Source organism: Microcaecilia unicolor, chromosome 9 (genome assembly GCF_901765095.1).
Source record: "Microcaecilia unicolor chromosome 9, aMicUni1.1, whole genome shotgun sequence".
In the NCBI taxonomy this organism is placed as follows: domain Eukaryota; kingdom Metazoa; phylum Chordata; class Amphibia; order Gymnophiona; family Siphonopidae; genus Microcaecilia; species Microcaecilia unicolor.
Window position 1 is genome coordinate 182625253 of NC_044039.1, and position 20948 is coordinate 182646200.

The 20948-nt window shown below is 43.2% G+C and overlaps 1 protein-coding gene across 2 annotated transcripts in view; it reads left to right on the forward strand.

The window, feature by feature from the left end:
• Positions 1-20948, forward strand: part of NUDT14 (nudix hydrolase 14) — a 185239-nt gene that overhangs the window by 55618 nt on the left and 108673 nt on the right. Inside the window, exon 1 of one of the 2 annotated variants that reach the window (XM_030214973.1) lies at positions 3150-3212. The exons of the other annotated variant lie outside the window; for it this stretch is intronic. Coding sequence (XP_030070833.1) covers positions 3180-3212 — 33 coding nt within the window. The 5' untranslated portion in view covers positions 3150-3179. Of the gene's footprint in view, positions 1-3149; positions 3213-20948 lie in introns of those variants that run through there. 2 annotated transcript variants of the gene reach the window in all.

Consider the following 20948-nt stretch of genomic DNA (forward strand, 5'->3'; position numbering starts at 1 on the left):
ACAAAAGGCAAATCAGTTTTAATGTGAAATATTAAACACGTCCTTTTTTTGCAGGTTCTGTTACTAGAGCCTTTTTTCAAAAATCATTATTTGCCCAGTTTTAAATTTCATGAGCTTGTTGCCTCCAGCTGATTGGATCACTGCCCTGTGTGTGAATAGACAATATTGACATGGAATTTTGAGTTGATCCATCAGCTGGAAATAATCCGATTTTAAATACTTCACAAGTTCTAAAACACAAGAGTGCACCAGTTTAAACATTTGACTCTTTTTTTTTTTTAAACTCTTTGATGGAAAGATCTGAGAAGTGAGAGAACCGAGGTCAGAAACTGCTGTGACTTAAAAGATTTTTGTTGTCAGGCTCTTATTGTACCTACAGATTACGGAAACATTAATATTTTACCAAAGCTAATAAATAATATGTTACCTAAGAACACAGAAGGTGTAGCAGCAGATTGAGTCTCTCCTTTTCCCCATGTCATACAAAGAGAAAAGCATAACCACTCGCAGATAAAGGGGAAAGGGGATGGGATTTGATATACCGCCTTTCTGTGATTACAATCAAAGCGGTTTACATATTATATACAGGTATGTATTTTGTACCTGGGGCAATGGAGGGTTAAGCAACTTGTCCTGAGTCACAAAGAGGTGCAGTGGGAATCGAAACCAGTTCCCCAGGTTCTCAGGCTGCTTCACATTAGGAAAACCAGAAATAAAACAAGGTCAACAATACTTTACACAATGGGAAAGGATAATATAAAGTGTTTTGATGCACATGCTTAATGAAAATCAAGAATAAAATGATGAAGACAAGCAAACTGATCTGTGTTAATGGAATAGTAGGTAAAGACAATTTGCTCTATCTGTAATGAGTTGTGCCAGTTCTTCACAGCTTTAACTGTTCTGAGTGGAAAGCTTAGCATACTATAGCAAGGTGCTACATAGTTTTACTTCTACATGCTACCCAAGATCCACAAACCGGGAAACCCTGGCAGACCAATCATATCAGATATTGGCACACTCACGGAAGAAATATCTGGATTCATAGAGGGAATTCTGAAACCTCTCGTACACAAAACTAACAGCTTCATACAAGACACCACAGACTTTCTGAATAAATTGAAAAATATCAAGCAACTACCACCTAACACCCTTCTGGTCACGATAGATGTAGAATCACTATACAGCAACATTCCACATGCGGATGGCATAGCTGCATGTGGAAGACTCCTAAAAAAATCCACACTGGACCATCAATACTCACCAGAAACTATTACAAAATTAATCAAATTCATTTTAACTCACAACTACTTCCGCTTTAACAATGATATCTATCTGCAAATAATGGGCACTGCGATGGGCACCAGGACAGCACCCCAATATGCCAACCTTTTTATGGCTGAGCTGGAAGAGACATTTCTGAATACACACCAGACCAAACCTCTAAAATACTACCGGTACATCGATGACATTTTTATGATTTGGACGGAGGGTGAAGAAACTCTGAAACAATTTTATTCTGCCTTCAATACATACCATCCTACAATCAGATTCAAAATTGACTACTCCTCAGAAAAAGTCAATTTTTTGGACACCACGGTCTCAATCAGTGATGGCTGTATACAAACATCTATATACAAGAAACCCACAGACAGATGCAGCTACCTCCACAACTCCAGCTTCCATCCTTCACATACAAAAAGATCCATCATTTACAGCCAAGCCACAAGATACCACCGTATCTGCTCTGACCCAGGGGACAGAGACAGACACCTTAAAAGCCTGAGTGCATCCTTCAAACAGAAAGGCTACAACCCCAAAATAATCTCCAAGAATATTGCCTCCTCCCTCAAAACACCCAGGGAGAATCTGCTACAGTACAAGGAGAAAAAATCCACAGACAGAATCCCCCTTGTAGTGACATACAATCCAGAGCTGGAAAAACTGAGGAAAATCATAAGAGATCTACAACCTATACTCCAGGAGGATGAATTACTGAAAGAGATATTCCCATCCCCACCAGTACTGGCCTTCCGACAGCCACCCAACTTAAAACACAAGCTAATCAGAAGTAAACTTCCATCACAGACTGAAAAGGAACAGAAGGGCACACTTCCCTGTAATTTATCCAGTTGCAAACTATGCCAAAATATTTCACAGGACCCCAAAGTCATCCACAAAGGAAAGATATTCAACATAAAGGGATCTTTCACTTGCTCATCTTCCAATGTGGTATATATCATTCAGTGTAAAAAATGTAACGAAAGATGCTATATTGGAGAAACAGGCCAGATGCTTAAGACAAGATTCAATTTACATAGACATCACATGAACAATACTGGTGCCAGTAGGGTTCCCATGCCTGTTGGTCAACATTTTACAGGACCAGGACACTGTACCAGTGACTTTACAGTGAGAATCCTGAAAGGTAACTTTAAAACCATACAAGAACGTAAGACCTTTGAAGTCAGAATGATTGAATATTTTAACACCCAACAGAAAGGACTTAACAAGGATCTGGGGTTCCTAGCCCATTATAAACCATAAAGCTATATGTCTCTGTTGATCACCCTCCCCTCACCTATCCACACCCATCCTGTTAGAATATCAATGATATGCTTTGATGTCCCCATGCATACCTCCTACCCACCCCCATCTTCCCACCCTGTCAGACTGTCATAGTAATGCTTGAATGTTTTCACTTATATACACTGTCAGCTAGCACATTTGCTTATTTCCGATCTGAGGAAGAAGGGCGACCTTCAAAAGCTAATCAAGAAATGTATTAAGTTATGTCCAATAAAAAAGGTATCATCTTATTTTCTTTTCCATGTTTTATTTTGTTTGATTTCTATTGATAACCTTAAGAGTGGACTAACACGGCTACCACACTCCTCTACTTTTTGGAAAGAAATATTAGATGAAGAATAACAATATTTTTTACTTGCACAATATGACATGACACAGGTTATTATAGGTTAAGCAGCAGCAAATGAGACAACACTGAATGTTGATTCATGATTTATGCTGCTCCCAGGGTGAAATTTTGTGTCCCACGCCAATAAATGAACATAAGTAGGCATCCGTACAATCGGTGTTCATCTAATTCTTTGTGTGTGGATGTGCCCAACTATTCATAGACTGGGCCCACCATGACAGCTATTACAGCAGGCTGATGAATGATGTGCACTCCTATAGCCTGCTGGGTTGTGGTATGTATATTTTTATTATGTGTATGTAAATCTTGGGTCTGTTGATAAAGATAATTCATACATTTGATTGACTAAAAAAAAAAACCACACCACAGGCCTAGCTCGAGCTCCTGTTGCTGAGGACCCTATTACCAACCTTCTACCTATGCATCCTTAAGATACCACATAAACAGGGGACCTGCTATTGCTGTCCTAAATTCTTCCTGTCTATGCCAGTATCATGAGCTTCTTCAGAACTATTTGATAGGCACTTCCTATTTGCTGATCTTATGCATTTTGAGATCTACATACAGTATGTGAAGTGCTGACCCACATATTTTTATGATCTCATTATGGCAGCACAGCAAAGGAAGGATGGGCACCTGCGGTGGCCTTTGCTCTTGCAGTGGATCTCATGCAGCATCAGATGTGATACTTACAGCCAGTTGAGAAATATGTAACTGCTCGTGTACATGCCTTACTACAGAAGACCGTCTCCTCTGCAGTAGCATCCATCTTTATGGTGAGGAGATAAAATTCAGTGTGAGTTAGCTGTTATTGTGGGCCTTCCATAGGTATGAGTGTGTCCATAGATAACATGAGGAATTTTCTAATGAGGAGAGGTTTCCCAAATAGAAGTATAATTTGAGTAATTTAAGACCATTTCTTACACGGTTGGTTTTGTTAAGCTGAGGTTTCAAAAAGTGACTTCAGGAGTTGCAAGAAGGGAGCCACTTGGAGTTGAAGATGTCGTCAATGGAGCTGGGGAGGCAGAAAGGGAGCAGGCGACAAGCATGGGCTGGGCTTCAGGGAGAGAGAAGGCAGGCAGCTGATGAGGAAGTGAGGTGCTCATTTCCACTGTTTAAGAAGGTTGAAAGAGGTCCAAGAAGGATTCAACAAAACACTATACCTGGAGAGAATTATCCCAGGTTCCTGGTATAAGCCTACATCAGTTCTGTTTTAAGAGAACATGTATTCCTCTTACACTCCTTGAGGTGTGTCTTCAAAGGTTTTTGATATTTTAGGCAAATGTCCTTTTGATGGGAAAGGAATCCTTTTATGTGACCATGGCCAGCACTCCTGTTCATAGTGAAACAAACCATCTCCTGCCTGGAGAAGTAGGGGTCCTGAAGAGAGAAAGGTAACAGATCTTGCTGTGCATAATTGATCTCTCTACTGACCTTTGGAATGCTCTGCTCATTCTCTATCTTTTCTGTTGCTACTGCGCATGCTCTGGGTCCTTGTAGGGCTACCAAAATCAGCACTCTCCATCCAGGGCCGCTATTACACAAAAATATTTATGTAAATTCCTTGAACTTGGAAACATAATAAAAGTTTTATCTGGGAGTAAAGGTCACATGGGGCTTTTTCTAAAGTGCAAGGAAGTTTTGCAAATGTCTGCACAGAATGACAATGCCAGGGAAGCCCTTGCTGTATTGACTGAAGTTAACACCCTCAGGGCAGAGACAATGACATCAGTGGTTGGATATGTAGACTTCACAACAGCCTTTCTTGAGGCCAACTATGTACATCACTTTAAACTTCTGGCTGAGCAATCTTTACCTTTGCTTGCGATTTACTGTACTTTAATCTGAGCAGCAGAACTATGATTGCCAGCTTGCTCAGAAGAGCTAGTACCACTCAGATCAGACTTATAAGTAGAGGATCCATGATTTGAAGTGCTTTTCTTTGTCTGTGATGTCCACTTTTCTGACAGATAATCTCCTCCCCCCCCCCCCCCCCCCCCGGTTTATTAAAACGTGCGCTAATGCCGATACAGCCCATTCACTTTCAGTGGGCTGTGTGGCTTAGTATACAGGGGGGTTAGTTTATACTCAAGGATTTTCCTTGCTCTGGGGGACATCTGAGCACACATTATACAATTCTGAACCTAAAGATTGTGGCTCATGCATCTAACACAGTGATCATGAATATCCATTGCAGATGTTTTCTGGTAGCAAGCAGTGTAGTGTTTAAACCCCAATTTTATTCTGGTTTGGAACAACACTAAGCATGTGAAGATTTTCTTTGCAAGAATGAGTGAAAGATCTTTTTAACCCTTACAGCTGTAACTGTCCCCAATCCCAGCAGTGTTGTATAACTAAGAATGTAACTAATTACTATATTTAAGGAAACGTTTTGTCACTTTTACTTGTAAAGAAGTACAGGAAATATTTGCTACTTTTTCTTTTACCGAAGTAATAACTTCACCAATTTTTATTTCTTTTACTCAGTTACATGGGATGCTTGCAATTAAAAGTACAAAAGTAAAAGCAGAAGCAAGATGTAAATGACAATTCCTCAGTAGATAATACTCTCATCCGCCCTATTTCATCAGCTTGTAACCTTGGGGTCATCTGTGACTCCTCTTTCTCCTTCTCTGCAAATATTCAACAGCTTGCTAAAACCTGTAATTTCTTTCTCTATAATATCACCAAAATTCATCCTTTCCTTTCTGAGCACTTACCAGAACCCTTATCCACACTCTTATCACCTCTCGCTTAGACTATTACAACTTGCTTCTCACGACTTTATATTCTGTCAGTATCGCCATGCTCATATTAGCCCTCTCCGTTTCTGCATACAGTTCAATCTCCTCTTATTGATTTACAAGTGCATTCACTCTGCAGCTCCTCAGTATCTCTCTACTCTTATCTCTCCCTATACTCCTCCCGGGGAACTCTGTTCACTGGGTAAATCTCTCTTATCTGCACCCTTCTCCTCCTCCGCTAACTCCAGACTCCGTTCCTTTTATCTTGCTGCACCATATGCCTGGAATAGACTTCCTGAGCCAGTGTGTCAAGCTCCATCTCTGGCCGTCTTCAAATCTAGGTTAAAAGCCCACCTTTTTGATGCTGCTTTTAACTCCTAACCCTTACACACTTGTTCAGTACCCATGTTTTTTCATTCCCACCACAACAGAATGCTGGTCACCCCATGGAAACTGTCCACTGGACTGATAGCCTTTAGAGAGGAAGTTTGCTTGTCTGGCCTTAAGACTGAAGAGTTCTCAAATTTATTCAGAGTTTGCCATCAGACAAAAAATTGTTGAAACAACAACTGACAATAATTCTACTGTGTGAAAGCGTTCTGTGTAGTAGGACAGCATGATGATGATGACGAAGATACAAGTGATGACTGCACTACTTCTAATGCAGATAATAATGGCGATGATCATAAAGTATTCTTTGCTATATGGAAGACGAGTGTTTCAGACAGATTCCATTGCTCAGTACCTGCATGCCCAAATCAGAGGACATCAGTAATATTGCAGCCTGGCCTGATTGGAAGGAACTTTTATCAGACTGCTAATGCAGTTATTGAACATGTTTTTAGCTGGGCTGTTTTAATAATGACTTACAGGCACACTCGCATGAGTGACAGTCATTTTCAAAACTTAATTTTACTAAAAGCAAAGTGGATTGAATTGTAGAGCAGTAAAGTTATTGGGATTAAAACATTAACACTAGTTGCATTCATTGTAGCTATGATACTTTTACTTTTGACTCAAAGTATTATATTACACAATTTCACTTAAGTACGTTTTTAATGCACTCTTCACTGTACTTTTACTTAAGTATTAAAATATACATTTCTTTTTACTTTTACTTAAGTACTTTGACCTAGTACTTTGAACAAGGCTGAATCATAGAATCTGCGTTCCAGACACTGCAGGTAGTTTTTTTCTCCATTTTGCAGCCTCTGAAGGTATCCTCTGGGGCAGGGATACAGGAGTTCAGACCCCGAGTGCTGAAAACAGGCCAGATATTCAGGATAATCCTAATTATTATGCATGAGATACATTGCATGGATACTACCTCCATTGTATGCAGATCTATTTCATGTATATTCATTAGGGGTATCCTGAAAACCTGACCTGTTTGTGGCACTTGAGGCCTGAACTCCCATATCCCTGCCTTGGGGTAAACGGGTGATGGGGGGAAGAGAGAAATTGCAATAATAGTTCCCAAATTTCTACTTGCAGACATTTCATTCTCCGAGGACAAGCAAGCTGCTTGTTCTCACAATTGGGTCGATGTCCGCGGCGGCACAGGAGACCGGGAAAGAAGAACGCTCTGTCGCGCGGGCAGAGTGCATGCTCATGCGTGAATGGCTTCCCATCCGCAGCACGAGCGTGACTCCCTCAGTTTCGTTTTTTCAGCGACTGAGGTGACACGCAGTTTTCTTCGCTATTACCTTTGGCCCAGGAGATTTTTGATGAGACCGCTTTCTCTTTTCAAAAATATTATTTTTTCTTTTGAGTATTTTTATATTTGCCTTTTTTCTCCTTAGTTTTTAGTCACTGAGTTTGTTTTCTTTCTTTTCGTTGCGGCCCTCTTTTAGGCTGCGCAGTTGGGCTTTGTATTCCCTTTTTGTGCCTTTCTTCTTTGGCAAAATCGAGTCATTTAATTTCGCAGCCGCCGTTTTCCCATCCTTGTAATTGAGGACATCCAGCGGCTTCAAGCGTTGTACTCGGTGCAACCGGACCATCTCAGGTACCGACCCCCACGCATGGTGTCTCCAGTGCCTTGGGCCCGATCATCTACCAGCTGCTTGTAAGCTGTGTCCTTTAATGAAAAAACGGACCCAAGTGTCTCAGGAGGCTCAACGGGAAAAACCTTTTGCGGATCGGTCTGGTCCTTCGACGTCGGCATTGACGTTGATACCGAGGTCAGAGGCATCGACGTCGAGGGAAGCATTGACTTTGAGAGCCCAGGTAATGGCTGTCGAACGACCACATCGTGCTGGGAGCGAGGCATCGAGTGGGTCTCCACCTGTCTCGAGGCCTACTGCTATGCAGACCCCCCGGGACCGATCTTCATCGGACCCGGCCCCGAGGAGGCGTGAGGATTCCACGTCCTCCTCTTCAGTACCGAGAAGTCTCAATGACGGGCATCGAGCGAAGGCTAAGAAGCACCGTCATCAATCTCTTTCCATGCACGGTACCGAGAGCTCCGGGGAGCCGAGGGATTCGGCACCCGATAAGTGTCGGCGCCGAGAGGACCACTCAACCTATAGAGGAGGTGCCGATGCGTCGGTCTTCTGGCAGCCTGGTACCGGCTCTCGAGCCCCCTCAGATTCTGCCACCGACTCCTGCACCGGCCCCCCAGTCTTTTCCGATGGAAGCTCTCAATGAGCGCATCAGGACCCTTCTTCCAGAGCTTCTGGATGGATTGCTGCGCCAGTCTACTTCGGTGCCAGGGGTGCTTGCACCGACTGTTGAAGCGGCATCTGGTCCTTCGCCTGTGGTGAGGTCCCTGTCCTTGGTGCCGCTTGCGGCATCAGTGTCGGCTGCCACCCAGGTCGACTCTCCTTCGGCGGAGGAAGATTCGCCGCAGTCCAGATAGGGGTCGACTTCTCAACATCCCTCTCGAGGTCGTTGTTCCTCGACGGCAAGACAGGCTCGGGTTTGGGCTGCTCTTAGCTTTTGTCCGATACCGATGATGAGTGCTCATGGGAGGAAGAGGAAGATCCCAGATACTTTTCTGAAGAAGAGTCATATGGGGGTCCCCTCTGATCCTACTCCGCCCATTGAAAGAAGGATGTCTCCGCCTGAGAGTCTTTCTTTTTCCTCCTTTGTTCGGGAAATGTCTAAGGATATTCCCTTCCCTATGGAGGTCGTGGATGAGCCCAGGGCTGAGATGCTCGAGGTCTTGGATTATCCTTCTCCACTTACAGAAGTTGCAACGGCTCCCTTGCATAACACACTACTACTACTACTTAACATTTCTAGAGTGCTACTAGGGTTACGCAGCGCTGTACAGTTTAACAAAGGACACTCAGGGAAGTACTTATGCTAAACTGGTCGTTCCCTCTCTCTAATCCAGTGGTCCCCAGAAAAACTAAGTCCCAGTACAGAGTCAATGGAGAGCCAGTAATGGTGGTCTCAACTACCTCACGATTCCATGGTGGTGGATTCTGCTCTCAAGAGAGCCAAGAGTTCTAGTCTCTGGTTTGCTTTTTATTAAACTGAGGGAGTCACGCTCGTGCCGCAGGCGGAAAGCCGTTCGTGCATGTACGGTGCGCTCTGCCTGTGCGACGGACCGTTCTTCAGAGACTTTTTTGATTTTTGCTTGGAAACATTTTCCCAGTCTCCTGGGCCGCCGCAGACGTCGATCCAATTGTGAGAACAATCAGCCTGCTGTCCTCAGAGAATACCTGCTACAGGTATGTATCTTCACTTTACTCATCTACATGATTTACAAATACTCTTACACAAGGGCACTTTTTCCAGTGTGTGGGTTGTTTGTAGAGGTGAGGTGCATTGTACCTATGGCCTACCTAGAGATTGTGTTGTTAGAGACAGTTGTATTTTGAACAATAGACCTCATGGAGAGTTGCAGGGAATAGTGAGCCTCAGTTTCCCAGAGAGTTGCACAATGTTCTGTTTTCAGTATGATAAGGTAGTTTGCAAATATCACTAATATTATTCTTTGTGAAAGAGCACTCATATAGATGATAATCACAATTGCCTGCTTCAGTAGTTTGGTAACTGGGCAGAAGAACTATGTGATTAGAATCCTTCAGAGTCATGAGGAAACTCTCTTGTAACAGAGTCACATTGCATTACAGTGTACAATACATGCTAAAATGCGGATCCATAAGAAACATACAGTAACATGGGGTTGCATTTACAGATCACCCATAGACTCCCATGGCATCTGTACTTTTTTAACAGTACTCTATTTTCACAGAGTAATTAAAGTTCTGTAAGCCCATATACTGGCACTTGTAGAGCAGGGGTGTCCAAACTCAGAACTTGACTGCAACCCAGCTGGATTTTCAGAATTTCCACAATGAATATGCCTGAAATTTATTCACATGCGCTGCCTCCATTGGGCACATATTCATTTTAAAAATCCTGAAAACCTGAATGGATTAGGGTCCACAAGGCTCAAGTTTGGGCAGCCCTGATGAAGAGGGATTTTATGTGGAGCAAAAACTGAAGGGTTGATGGGTTTCTTTGCCTACATGCGGTATCCTTATCTGTACCTTAGATTGTACTAGTGCTTTGAGATTGCAAGTCAAACTGACTGTTACCTAATGCTTGTTTCTCTGAGGAAGTGAGTACTGTTGTCATGATAGATGAAACAATAAATGTGCATGGATTAGCATTAGAAGCACAGTGAGCAGAATTCCACTTGATGGTCTGATGACTGAGCGATTTTCAACCTTTTTCATTTCATTGCACATGAACAAGGCACTAAAATTGTCAATGCATACTATGAATCCAGCATTTGTTCTTTTCTTCCCCCCCCCCCCCCCACCAATGGTTCAGCATTTGTTCTCCCCTGTCCCCCATGGTTCACCATTGCCTCTCAACCCCCCCCCCTCCCACTGGCGATCCAGCATCTCCTGTTACCTCTCAACCTGCCCCAAGTAGCTTTTAACAGTTTTTTCTTCCAGAGGCCTCTGTCAGCGAGCAGCGATTCACACATGCTGCTCACCCTGAGCTCATAGCCTTCTGTCTGACGCTTCCTGCGTATGCAGAAACAGGAAGTGGTGTAAGACAGAAGGCTGTGAGCTCTGGGTGTGCAGGACATGTGAATCACTGCTCAGTGCCAGATACCTCTGGAAGAAAAAGCTACTTTTAAAAGGTATTTGGGTGGGGGACGCATAAGAGGAGAGGCAGGAGGGAGAGAAGCTATACCGGGGGAGAGGGAATAGGAACCAAGGTGAGGAAGCAAGGTTGGACAGAACACTGGGGTGGTAACGTCACTTCCAGAGCAGTGGCGTAGCCAAGGGTGGGCCCAGGTCCACCCAGTAGCAGCACACCTAAGATGTGACTGGCAGGGATCCCCAAGCCCCTCCAACTGAAAACTCCCAACAGCTGTCCCTCCTGCATACCTTGTAAATAGCAGATCTTCACCTGCAGTGGGACACAACTCATACTTACTGCTTGCTTTGGCCCCACAGCCTTCCCTCTGATGTATTCCCGCCTATGCGGAAACAGGAAGATGCATCAGAGGGAAGGCTTTGGGGTCAACATGAGCAATGTGTATTAGCTGCTGCTCGCTGCTGGTGAAAATCTGTTAAAAAGTTATACAGGAGAGGGGGCGATGTTTGATAGACCATATGGCATGCAGGCGAGAGAGGGAGAGACCAAATCACTTGTGGGACAAGGCAGAGTTCTTCTGCCCACCCATCTTAGGCCAAGGCCCACCCAAAATTGGGTGTCTGGCTACGCCCCTGTTCCAGAATCAGAAAGATTCTGGCACAAATTAGGCCTGAGATATGCAAGGCTGCTGGGCCCCTCGACGTGCGAGGCCCTGTGCGGCTGTTCTTGTCATCCAGCCTAAGACTGGAACTGGGTTCTGCCCTCCCTGAAATTCCCCTAATGGTCCTATTAATAAATGACCCTCCCCCAAACTCCCGCGGCATACCTGCGGACCATTCACAGCACACCAATGTGTTGCGCCTCAGCAGTTGAAAATCACTAGTCTGACTGTTCATACTCCAGAGAAATGGAGGCCCCGTTATAGTAAATTGTGCTATCCTTTATGCAGAGGTAGGATCCAAGTGCTGTCATTTTTCAAGATGGCAACTGTGAGAGAGTAGTGCTGCTCGATGCCTTCCGACCAAGTGAGTATAATTGGTATGGGGAGGGTGGATCAGCTGTTTGAATAGAGGAATAGCCTAGTGGTTAAAGCAGTGGCTGAGACCAGCAATCATATCCCATTGATGCTCCTTGTGACTTGGGGAAGTAATCCTCCATTGTTTCAGGTACAAAATTAGATTCTTAGTGCTCTAGCAACAGGAGTTTCTCCAAGGACAAGCAGGATGTTTATATTCTCATCCAATGGAGTCTACACGGGAATGCTCCCTAGCAACTCTTCCATAAGCTCTTCAAAACCAACATATTTTTCCCCAAACAACCTATCCATCAAGGTAAAAGTGAACTGCAAGAGAGCCTTAGCATTTTATCTATAAAGAATTAAAGCCCATAGAAAGTCCACCCAGCTTTTGTTTCTTTTGACCCAAACCTGATGTGGGGGCTGCCATCAAAAAATGCACTCTTTCGAATTGGCTTGCAGACTGCATTTCCTTTACTTTTGCCCAAGCTGGGCTGACTCTTGGGGGTCATGTCACAGCTTATAATGTTAGAGCCATGGCTATGTTGGTAGCCAACTTCAGGTAAATATCTATACATGAAATTTGCAGGACTGCCACATGGACTTGAGTCCACAGATTCACATCTCACAACTGTTTAGAGCAAGGCTCCTGATGTGACAGTCTGAACAGATGAACAGTCTGAACAGAATCTCTTTGGTGTCTACAATCCAACTCAACCCTCCTAGACCCATTTATTTCTGTTTCAGGCTGCCCAAAGGAAAAAAAATGCTTTGCATGTTTCCGTAAGGCCTTGCCCCTTCTGTGTTTCAGGACAGCTTGGTAGCTAGGGATTCCCAAGGGACCATCCTGCTTGTCTTCGGAGAAAAAGTGGTAGTGGGTGTTGTTCAAGGACAGCAGGATGAACATTCTTACTCACCTGCCCACTTTCCCTTGGAGCTGAATTCTATCAGCTTATCCATACTAGACTGAGCCAGTCCTGTGCAACCATGACAGGCAGGAAGAAGCATGCATGCGTTGTGACTCTACTCCAAAAGCTTCTAGAAGAGTTGCTGGGGAGTGTTCCTGCATGGGCTCCGTCAGATGATGTCACCCAAGAGTAACAGTGTTATATAGCCTTAAACTACTATTGAAAAGGCATGAGATTTAAAAAACAAAATCTCTTTTGGACTGATTTTTAATCTCCTTTTTCTTCTTAGCTTTGCTCTTGAGTTGGGTTGTTTGCAGTACTGCAACATCATAAACTTGTTCCTACCACTGTCTTGATTTTTATTTCATTTCATTTTACTGCTTTTTTTTCTTTCTTTTGAATTTTTGCTTTCTTTCCCCCTTTTACCTCCCTCATTTCTTCCTCTCCCCTTTTTTATTCCTTTTTACCCAGTACTGTACACAGCCACAGCTTTTCAGCTCGGTCCCCACCTTGGCTGCAGCAACAACTCCTTTGCCCATCCCTATTCCTGGTCCTAAGAGGAGCTCCCCATCTCAATGCCTGTGCAACTTACAGCAGTGGCTCTTTAGCTACCTGCTCAGCTCTTCAACCTTGGGTGCAGGTGCCACATGCTGAATGTTAGGCACCCAAGCAACCCAGTGCCTGGGATTTTCCCCAGGCCTGATTATTGCTGTTAATAATTAGAACAATTTATAGAGGCAGAGAAAATGTTAAATTACAGGAATAGCCATTGGCACTTACAACTCAGCCATGAACAAAACAAGAAGGAATTGTTCCCCTTTTGTAATATCAAGACCTATGCAAGTCCAGGCTTGCTGAGCACTTCTTTCAAAATCCTTTTTTTTTGTGGCAGGGATGGGGAGATGTATGCAGGTTTTACAGTATGGCATGTGGTGTTTTCTAATACTTTGTTTATATTGATATATACCCTTTTGACTTAAACTATATCTAAAACTAAAGATATTTTTTTTTACTTCTGTTAAAATAGATTTCTATAATTATTCCAAATGCAGTATACTTATACAATTTCCTTCTAATTTAGCAGACATAATCCGACGGAGCCCATGCAGGAATTCAATAAATGGCACCTAAAGTTAGGCACCAGGATTATCTGCGCTAAGCTAGTATTCTGTAAAGGGTGCCTAAATTTGGGTGCGAGCACTTATGCTTGCCAACGGCTGGTGTAAATGCTAGTGCTCAACTAATAGCAGTTAGGTGCACAAATGCAGGTATTCTATAACATTGCACCTAAATTCTGGGAACATCCCTGGCCTGCCCATGCCATTCCCTTTGGAGCTGTGTGCTATGAAATTAGGTGCGTATATTATAGAATAGGGCATAGGGCAGATCCGCGAGTAACTCCTAATTACTGCCAGTTAAATGCTTCTTAACTCCAGGGCTGTGGAGTCGGAGTCAGAAACAATTTTGGGTGGAGTCAGAGTTGGAGTTGGTAAAAATGTACCGACTCCAACTTCAAAATAAAAAAATTTATCATTTTGTACTTGCATATTTTTTTTGTTCTGTTAAAGCCTAATATCAATTTGCTTTTTTCCAGGGCCATTAACCAATAGGAATTCACTAACCCGATGTGACACACTCTCTGGTTAGCTGATGGCTGGTATTTAATACCATCACCTACCTCAGTCAGTCATTAGCTTCTTCAGCTTGTAACTGAGAGAAAGGGAAGGAGCAGTGGCGTTCCTAGGGGGGCTGACACCCGGGCGGATCGCCGATGCGCCCCGTCCCCCGGGTGCAGCGCCCCCCCCGGAACAGCGTGACGCCCCCCCCCGGCGAAAGAACCCCCCCGGGTGCACGCCGCTGTTGGGGGGGGTGCCGCGCGCCTGCCGGCTCTTCGTTTTCATGCTCCCTCTGCCCCGGAACAGGAAGTAACCTGTTCCGGGGCAAAGGGAGCATGAAAATGAAGAGCCGACAGGCACGCAGCATCCCCCCAGCGGCGTGCATCCGGGGCGGACCGCCCCCCCCCCCCTTGGTACGCCACTGGGAAGGAGACATATTTGGAATTTTGACAGTTTTTTTAAAATATAGATTCATGATGTCAAAGAAGCTTCCCATGAAGTCAGTTGTATCTGAGCATTTCACCATTACTCAAAATAATACAGGACCCCAGATGAAGAAAAAAGATCAGCACATATTCAGATAGTGATAAAAATGCTCCTACAAGAGCTTCCAGTCTCAAAGGACATTTACAGCGCTTTCATCTAGAAGTATTCAAAGAGAAAAAGATGACAGCAAAAGCAAGGACCCAATGCCCAGTACTTCCAGCCAGGCAAAGAACCAGAAAACTCGAGATACTTCACATACGCTGTGTTGTGCACACTCCGCAGCTGGCAATAAGAGACAGTCTGCAAGAAGGACATTCTACTGCTCTGATTGACAAGGTGAGGAATGTAGTTATTGCTGCCAGAACACCTAAAGTTGTTTCCATTTTGAAAAGATGTGTCGGAAGAGTGACAATTATTGATCAAGCCATATGCTGGGGCAGAATCTACTTAGCATCAACTAAGGATGAATTTGATTTTGAAAGATATCTGGATCAGAACAAGCATGCAAAGCATCTCTGCATAGAAAAGGATTCCACTGAACCCACAGAGAACAAACTGAGTAAATTTCAATTAAATTTCTCACACTAAAAGTCTTACTCTTATTTCTTCATATTTCTTTCTTCCATGTTTGTCTGTTCATAGTCTCTCACCTTTATGTCTTTTCTTTCTGCCATGAACCCCCTCCCCCCAACACACATGCAGCCTCTAAGCCCCTCTATATCTTCCAGCTTCTCTTCCCTCTGTCTTCTTCCTCTCTGCCAGCTCCCTTCACCCATTTACAGCCCATATTCTTTTTGGTTTCTCACAGGGTGTTTATATTCCTCTCACACAGCTCCACTCCCAGCTCCTGTCCCCATCACCTAGTTTCTCTTCCCCTTACAGATCCTTTCTACTTCTTTCAGCCCTTCATAGCAACATCTTTTCCCCAGTGTTTCTCTGTCTTTTCATCTTAACGGCTTAACATTTTACTTTTGGCAGCAACACATGTAAAACTGTTATGCCAATGAAGTTATGTCTCCCTCCTTTCTACAGTGACTATCTGCAGCACTTCTCTTTCCTATTGGCATCAGGGTTGCCAGGTGGAAATTTTTTTTCCCACCCAAACCAGCCTAAATCCAGCCCAAAACCCGCCCATGACACCCCACCCCTGCGTCACCGCCCCCGCCGTCATCAACCACGCCCCCGCCGTCATCGGCCCCGCCTCCCCCATCATCGGCCCCGCCCAGAACATCACTAACCCCGCCCAAAACATCACTAACCCCGCCCCCCGCAGCCGAAAAAACGCCTAAAAAAACGCCCAAAAGACAAAAAAGAAGCCCAAAAAACTGCAACCCGCCGCGGGCAAAAATTTCCCGCAGCGGGTCGCAGAAAACCGGCCAATTGGGCGGTAAAACCGCCCACCTGGCAACACTGATTGGCATTGCAGGCAGGAAGTGTCTCTATCATAGGCTACAGAAGCTTCCTCCTCTCTCTCCAGCCCATCAATCGGACACAGCCAGCTAATAGGCTGCAGCAGCTCCCTCCTCTCCCTACAGCCTATTGGTCAGACACAGTCAGTAGGTTACAGGGGAAGACAAGAACAGTAGTTAGAAAGCAGACACTTTCCTTCCTGCCTTCCCCTGCAGTATGGAATTTTGTTTGACAGGATTTTTTCTTAAATATAAATTCATAATGTCAGAGAAGCTTCCCATGGAGTCAGCTGTATTTGAGCATTTCACCACAACTCAAAATGGAAAATATTTTGTGTGTCAGTGTATGAACACAGGACCTAGATGAAGACAAATGCTGGGATGCCAAGATAAACACATATTAAAGCAGTGATAAAAATGCTCCTACAAGAGCTTCCAATCTCAAAAGACGCTTTCATCCAGAAGAATTCAAAGTTGTGAGTGAGAAAGATGACAGCAAAAGCAATGAACCAATGCCCAGTACTTCCAGCCAGGCAAAGGACCAGGAAACTTCATAGACATCAGTTACATGATATTTTGTCAGTGACAAAGTTACTGTAACAATAACGGCAGTTAAAGTAAAAAAAAAAAAAATAGAACTTGTATAGTGTGCCTCTATCATTTTTTTTACAACCAGCTTTTATAGGTCTGAATTGAGAAATGGCCCGCAAACTTGGTGTTTCTTTGGAAAGAGACAGTACTAGAAAAATGGTGTGTGAAGAAGCCCTTAACCAAAATGAAGAACTTAAAACAAAAACTCTCAAGGGCATTTTGTGTTTCTTAAAATGGATGCCTGCATACGCCACAGAGTGAACTACTTTGCCAGCAATGTCCCATTTGTTTGCAACAAGAATGAAATAGTTACCAAGACACTGGCAGTAAAAGACACAGAAGCTCTTCACACTAATGAGTTTTTCCAGTTCTTAGTGGAAAAGGTTGTGTAAAATTATTAACTTAAAAAAAGAACAATTTTTATGTTTTGTAACTGACAGTGCTTCAAACAATCTTTAGCCTTTCCTCATAGGGAAGTTGTCCCATCCCCATTATCATTTTCGTCGCCCTTCTCTGCACCTTTTCTAATTCCACTATATCTTTTTTGAGATGCGGCGGCCAGAATTGAACACAATATTCGAGGTGCGGTCGCACCATGGAGCGATACAAAGGCATTATAACATTCTCATTTTCGTTTTTCATTCCTTTCCTAATAATACCTAACATTCTATTTGCTTTCTTAGCCGCAGCAGCACACTGAGCAGAAGGTTTCAACGTATCATCAACGACAACACCACCTAGATCTCTTTCTTGGTCCGTGACTCCTAACGTGGAACCTTGCATGACATAGCTATAATTCGGGTTCCTCTTTCTGGACGTTATTAGAGCCAAAAAGAATATCCTTCAAAAAAATGGAAAAAAGATCCGAATGAAGAAAATAAGAAACAGCATAAGCACTGTCAACCAGATGCAAAGCATTGATAAAGAAGTCTAAAAGAGAATATGAAGAAAAACTTGCTGCGGAGACGAACACTCATAATAATGCTTTTTTCGGGTGTATCAGAAGCAGGAAACTTGTGAGGGAATCTGTGGGACCGTTAGATTAGGAAGGAGCAAAAAAGAGCACTCAGGTAGGGTAAGGCCATAGAGGAGAGATTGAATGAATTCTTTTCTTCGGTCTTTATGGAAGAAGATGTAAGAGATCTACCTGTACTGGAAATGGTTTTCAGGAGTGATGATGCGGAGGAGCTGAAAGAAATTTTGATGAACTGGGAAGATGTACTGAGCCAAATTGACAAGTTAAAAAGTAATAAATCATCTGGACTGGATGGTATACACTCCAGGGTATTGAAAGAACTCAAACATGAAATTGCTGATCTGCTGCTAAAATTGTCCATAGTGTTTGAAGACTGGAGGGTAGCTAATGTGACGCCGATTTTTAAAAAGGGTTCTAAGGCTGGTAAGCCTGATTTCAGTGCTGGGCGAAATAGTGGAAACTATTATAAAGAATAAAATTGCAGAATACGTAGACAAATATGGTTTAGTGGGACAGAGTCAGCATATGTTCAGCCAAGCGAGGTCTTGCCTTACCAATTTGCTTCATTTCTTTGAAGACGTGAATAAACATGTCGATAAAGGTGAACCAGTTGTTGTAGGGTATCTAGATTTTCAGAAAACTTTTGACAGTACTTCATGAGAGACTCGTGAGAAAATTAAAGAGTCATGGGATAGGAGGCAATGTTCTTATGTGGATTAAGGATTGATTATTGGACAGAAAACAGAGGGTAGGGTTAAATGGCCATTTTTCTCAATGGAGGAGTGTGAATAGTGGAGTGCTGCAGGGATCTGTACTGGGACCGGTGCTATTTAATATATTTATAAATGATCTGGAAATTGGAACGACGAGTGAGGTGATTAAATTTGTAGATGACACAAAACTATCCAAAGTTGTCAGAAAGCATGCGGATTATGAAACATTGCAGGAAGACCTTTGGAAATGGGCAGACTGGGCATTCAAATGGCAGATGAAATTTAATATGGACAAATGCAAAGTGATGCACATTGAGAAGAATAATCCAAATCATAGTTATCTAATGCTAGTGTCCACTTTAGGAGTCTGCTCTCAAGAAAAAGACCTAGGTGTCATTGTAGACAATATGCTGAAATCTTCTGCCCAGTGTGCGGTGGCAGCCAAAAAGCAAACAGGATGCTAGGAATTATTAGGTGAGGGATTCAAAATAAGACCAAAAATACCTCTGTATTGCTCAAATGATAGAAAGGATGGAACTGCGCCCATATGAGGAAAGGCTAAAGAGGTTAAGGCTCTTCAGCTTGGAAAAGGGGGAGGGGGATATGATGTCTACAAAATCCTGAGTGCTGTGGAGCGGGTGGAGGTAAATTGATTTTTCACTCATTCAACAGGTACAAAGACCATCGACACTCAATGAAATTGCATTGAAATATCTTTTAAAACAAATAGGAGTTAATATTTTTTTCACTCAAAGAATAGTTAAGCTCTGAAACTCGTTGCCGGAGGATGTGGTAACAGTGGTTAGTGTATCTGGCTTTAAAGAAAGATTTGAACAAGTTCCTGGAGGAAAAGTCCACAGTCTGTTATTGAGAAAGACATGGGGTAAGCCACTGCTTGCCCAGGAATTGTAGCATGGAATGGCGCTTCTAATTGGGTTTCTGCCAGGTGCTTGTGACCTGGATTGGTCACTGCTGGAAGCAGGATACTGGGCTAGATGGACCACTGGTCTGATCCAGTATGTCTATTCGTATACTCTTATGTTCTTTTTCTGAGGACATATTCTTCAAAGATTAATTTTAAAAATTTCTCATGTGTGCTACTGGATTCCCAGTTTGTGGACTTGAGCTCAATATATAAGTAATGTAAAATGTTTGATAGTTATGAAAATATAGGTTACTTTGGGGCTCATTTTTGAAAGAGAAAAACATCTAAAAAGTAGCATAAAGCAGCATTTTTTGAAACCTGTTTTCAGAAGTTTTTCTATGCTGTTTGCCTGCAATACATCCAAATCTCAAGGGGGCGTGTCGGGGAATTTTAAAGGGCAGGATTTGGGCATTCCTAAGACTTAGATGTTTTTCAGCTATAGAGTGGATCAAAACCAAACTAAAACTAAGATATTTTGAACTAGACCTGTATTTATAACAAATAAGGCACAAAAAGCTGCCCTACATGACCAGATGACCACTGGAGGGAATCAGGGATGACCCCCTCCCACCCCTAAAACATGTGAATAAAAATATGACTTACAAGCCTGTTTGACAGCCTCAGATGTTATAGTCAGTTCTATTAGAGCAGCATGCAGGTCCCTGGCGTAGTGTAGAGGTCGGTGCAGTGTACAATGGAGTGAGGGACTCAAGTCCCTATCCCCCTCTACCTGTCACACTTATGGTAGAAATTGTGACCCCTCCCAAAGTCACCAAAACCCTACTATACCCACATATAGGTGTCCCTTTCACCCTTAAGGGCTATTAAAGTGGTGTACAGTGGGGGCAGTAGGTTTTGGGTGGGTTTTGGAGGGCTCAGGGGACAAGATAAGAGAGCAAATGTGGAGATGTATACCTGGGAGCATTTTAATGAAGTGCACAGAAGTGCCCCCTAGGGTGCCCCATTGCTCTCCTGGGATGTCTTGGAGACCAGTCTGCTAAAAATGCTGGCTCCTCCTACATCCCAATAGCTTGATTTCCTACGTTATGCACTTATTCTTTTTTTTTTTTTTTTTCAAAAATGGACTTAAAAGAAAACGTCCAAAGTACTAAACCTTGTTTGAAATGTTATTTTCAAAACAAAAGATAGGCGTTTTTTAAAAATGACCTTTCCTATTCAGATTTTGGACATTTTGTGCAAAATGTCCAAAGTTGGACTTAGACATCATATCGAAAATGCCCCTCCATGTAACTGATACATTTTTTCTTTGAATACCAGCTTTTCTGTATGTTCATATTTGCTTGTTTATTAATTGGAATTACAATAAAAAAATAATAAGGGTGTCTGTAATACCCCAGCCGAAGGTTGTGGGTGGCCCTACAAATTAACCAAGCCAGACACATTATATAAATGGGAAAATAACTGGTTTATTAACTGAGACCTGCTACCTCACAGGCCAGGAACAAAAGGAAAAACCTTTGTGGTTCAGTACACACATCCTTAAGCAGGCCTCTGTCGGCTGGCCCAGTCTGTGGCTGGTGGGCTGCCATGCCCCAAGCA